The sequence below is a fragment of the Asparagus officinalis genome, chromosome 6 (genome assembly GCF_001876935.1).
Source record: "Asparagus officinalis chromosome 6, Aspof.V1, whole genome shotgun sequence".
Lineage (NCBI taxonomy): Eukaryota > Viridiplantae > Streptophyta > Magnoliopsida > Asparagales > Asparagaceae > Asparagus > Asparagus officinalis.
In genome coordinates, this window is record NC_033799.1 from 12,203,359 (window position 1) to 12,206,854 (window position 3,496).

A 3,496-nucleotide genomic window follows, 5' to 3' on the forward strand; every position below is an offset into this window, starting at 1 on the left:
AACTTTTTATAGGTGGGGTGATCCATAACAAAGAAGATGTCTTGTCAAAGTCCTATGTACGTTTGCCAGCAGAAGTTAGGGACGCAGAAAGAGAATCTTTTGTACTTCATATTCCTGGTGGAAATAATGATCTAGATGATGGAGAAAGGAAAGCTACAAAAATAAAAGTCGCAGCAATTGCTGCTCAAGCAGCCTCAGATCTTATGCCAGCTGAAGTTGCAAAGGCATTTTGGGGCTCAGACAAGGCTACATCAAAGGTGAGCTCATGATGAATCAGCGGACCACTATTATTGACGCTTGTGATCAGAATTCATATTTGACCTCTATAACTGTATCTCTGCTTTTAGATTATATCTGATTGGCGGTGTGCAATTAGCCAATACTTTACCTTGCTCATTGTTTCATTTACATGATAGTGTATATTAAATTTAGAGCATTCATATTTTTTTGGTGCGACTCTGAAAGCAGATGTTAAATGCATTTGAATGTCTTAGAAAAACTCCCATAAACTAGACCTTCTTCAACAACGTTGTTATGATGCTGACAAACTGTCAAAGTTCTTTTTATAGGTTTCTAAAGATGTTCGAGAGGTCATCAAACTTGCAGTTAGCCAAGCTCAAAGAAGGAATAGATTGGCTAATACAACTTATTTCAATCGAATAGTTACGGACAATAATGGCTTGGATCCTTTTGATGGTATATATGTTCTGTAAGATACATTTTGTAGTGACGTAATTCTGCAGAAGTTTCTCAAAGGTTAGTATCCACTGTTAACATGCAGGTTTGTATGTGGGTGCTTTTGGTCCCTATGGCACTGAGGTCGTACAGTTGCGGCGTAAATACGGTCGTTGGAACAATAATGATGAAGATGATTCAGAAATCGAGTTTTTTGAGTACGTTGAAGCTGTGAAGTTGACTGGCGATCTTAATGTACCAGCTGGGCAGGCAAGGGATTGACCTCTACTTCTCCACTTTTTTATTCTTTGCTTGCTTCTAGTAATATTTCTTTATTGATTCTTACAACAGGTTACTTTTCGTGCCAAAATTGGCAAGGGTAGTCGTCTTGGAAACCGAGGACTCTATCCAGAAGAGCTTGGTGTGGTAAATTTTCCTCCCTCGTATACTTTTTCTAGTTACCAGCATATGGGTCTATTTCAAGTATGACTAGCTTGACTCTTTTGGAGTTTTTTTTAATAACTTCATGGACTGCCTTGTTTTTTTTCTTGTTTTTTTTGAAAGTGAAAATAGGGGTTTCCCTATCAATATATTACTGTAACCAAAAGTATGAACTTACAAAGGAAGATATCTGCGGCTGATTAAGGCCTCAACTCTGAGATGGAATTGAAGACCCAATCAGCAGAAGATGTCTAGGAGATTTACATCAAAACATCGAATAACTAACTAACTACAAACCAAAAAGAAACCACCGCCAAAGACCCAACGGGTCAGAAAATGCCAGCAGGACCTCCACGACAGTTAAGGCATCGAGTTGCTGTCCTCGCTCGACTCTAGGATTGCTGGAAGTCCAACGTCGATAATGAGCTTCTTCATCTTAAGCGACTTCTTGGCGTTGGAGGCCCCTGACCATGAAAGAATGAAATTAACAGACTTCTTAATGGTTTGGTGAGGGGAAGACGAGAGGTTAGAGAAAAGGAGGTCATTTCGTGCTTTCCACATAACCCAGCTTATGATGGGGAAACAGACCCCCCATAAGAGTCTAACAGAGGCATGAATAGATGTATTAGAGCAGACTGCTAGACACTGTTCGATCGATGGAATCTGGGATGGAGCCAATGCCTAATTTGAGAAGAAAGGGAACCCAGATGCGTTTAGTTCGGATACATGAAGTGAAGAGGTGGTCGTGAGATTCTTGCTCGGAACAATAGAAGCAGCACGAGTCAGCTAACCAGCCTTGAGAGGCTAGCCTATCTTTGGTCTTCAGTCTAAGAGAACTAAGGAGCCAGAAGAAGATTTGGACTTTGCTAGGCAACATATTATTCCATATTATGGAGAGGCTAACCTGTTTTTTTTCTTATTGTATGGGCAGTTTTATATTTTGTTATTAGATATAATGTTGCATACAAGTACCAATATTTTCTTATAAAAATGTATTTTTTTTCTTTTGGCTAATTAAGAGAAGAGGTTACGTTGATCTTTCAAAATTGTTGACCTTTTGGACATAAGTGTTCAGGAGTTCTTTAGGTACAAGTCTGTTATTCGAGTGAAAGTTAGCCCAAAATCTTATGTAGCAGACACAACACGATATTACCGACTTAACAAATTGGATGGTTATTAATGTACATGCCAGTTATGCTCTTGACTCATTTGGACCTGCAAGCATTTTTAAAAAAAATACTTATACTTGCATTTCTTAAGAATAAGGACCATAATGATTTCTAGATAACATTTAGCTGATATAGATATTCAATTATTCATGTCCAAGCTGTTCTTGTTTTATTTCGTTGGTTCTTGGGAAATAAACCATAACTTTTAGTTGTCAGCTGGTATGAAGACATGCCCTTTATGTGGTTTCTGTTACTTCAAGATTGGTTTCTGATACCTTCAAGATGAGACCTACACGAGCTGTGCTAAATAAATAGGCTTTTGTACCCCATAGTTGTGTAATTTAAGTTGTTGGCCATTAGCATCTTTTTCTAAGCTTTTTCCACAAATTGGGGCTACTATAGAGTATCACGCAGGAAAGGTCAGGAAAAGAAGGCAATTGAATTTTTTAGTTAATGACTAATGAGACACTAGACCTTGATGGTTTGTTTAGTTTCCTGGCTATGGCATCACTGGGAAACTGATAGACGTGCAATGAGACCTTGACTGCCAATCGAGTGAATGTATTGATGATTTAATCAAACTAAAATTTTTATAGTATTCTTTTGGAAAGTTAATAGTGATATAGGAAAAGTACCTGAATTTTACTTGATTTAGTATCTAACTGGGTAATTATTTCTAAAATGTAGGTTGCAAGTTATAAAGGTCAAGGAAGAATAGCTGAACCTGGATTCAAGAACCCGCAATGGGTTGAGGGAGAGCTCCTCCAGCTTAATGGAAAGGTAAATGCATGCCTATGGTCGGATTTCTCTATTGTATGCTAATAATGCTATATTATTGCCGTTGGTGCATGATTGTAATGCATGCACCTGGATTTTAATAGATTTACCATCTAATAGTTCGGTGGTGCATGATGGTAAATGTACAAGTTTTAGGAACATGAAACAGGAAGTTGTGCTTAATCCCTTAAAATTATTTTTTATTTGCAACCACAAAAAAACCTAATGTATGTGATTCACACATGCAACTGTCAAATAGAAACTACAGTTTCTGAATCATTCAATTCCTGTTTCGATGAAGTAAATTGTCAATAACACCCCTCATCTATATTGTCAATAACACTTATCATCTATCAACTCATTTATAAGCATTCATCAACTAACACTTATCACCTATGAACTCATTTATAATCACTCATCAACTTCTAAATTTT

General features: G+C 37.4%; 1 protein-coding gene across 1 annotated transcript in view; it reads left to right on the forward strand.

Moving 5' to 3' along the window:
- Positions 1 to 3,496, forward strand: part of LOC109845761 (protein EXECUTER 2, chloroplastic) — an 8,275-nt gene that overhangs the window by 4,102 nt on the left and 677 nt on the right. Inside the window, exons 7-11 of the mRNA XM_020415032.1 lie at positions 1 to 257; positions 570 to 696; positions 782 to 945; positions 1,027 to 1,101; positions 2,973 to 3,065. The exon at positions 1 to 257 is cut by the window's left edge and continues 41 nt beyond it. Of these exons, the coding sequence (XP_020270621.1) occupies positions 1 to 257; positions 570 to 696; positions 782 to 945; positions 1,027 to 1,101; positions 2,973 to 3,065 (716 nt within the window). The remainder of the gene's footprint in view (positions 258 to 569; positions 697 to 781; positions 946 to 1,026; positions 1,102 to 2,972; positions 3,066 to 3,496) is intronic.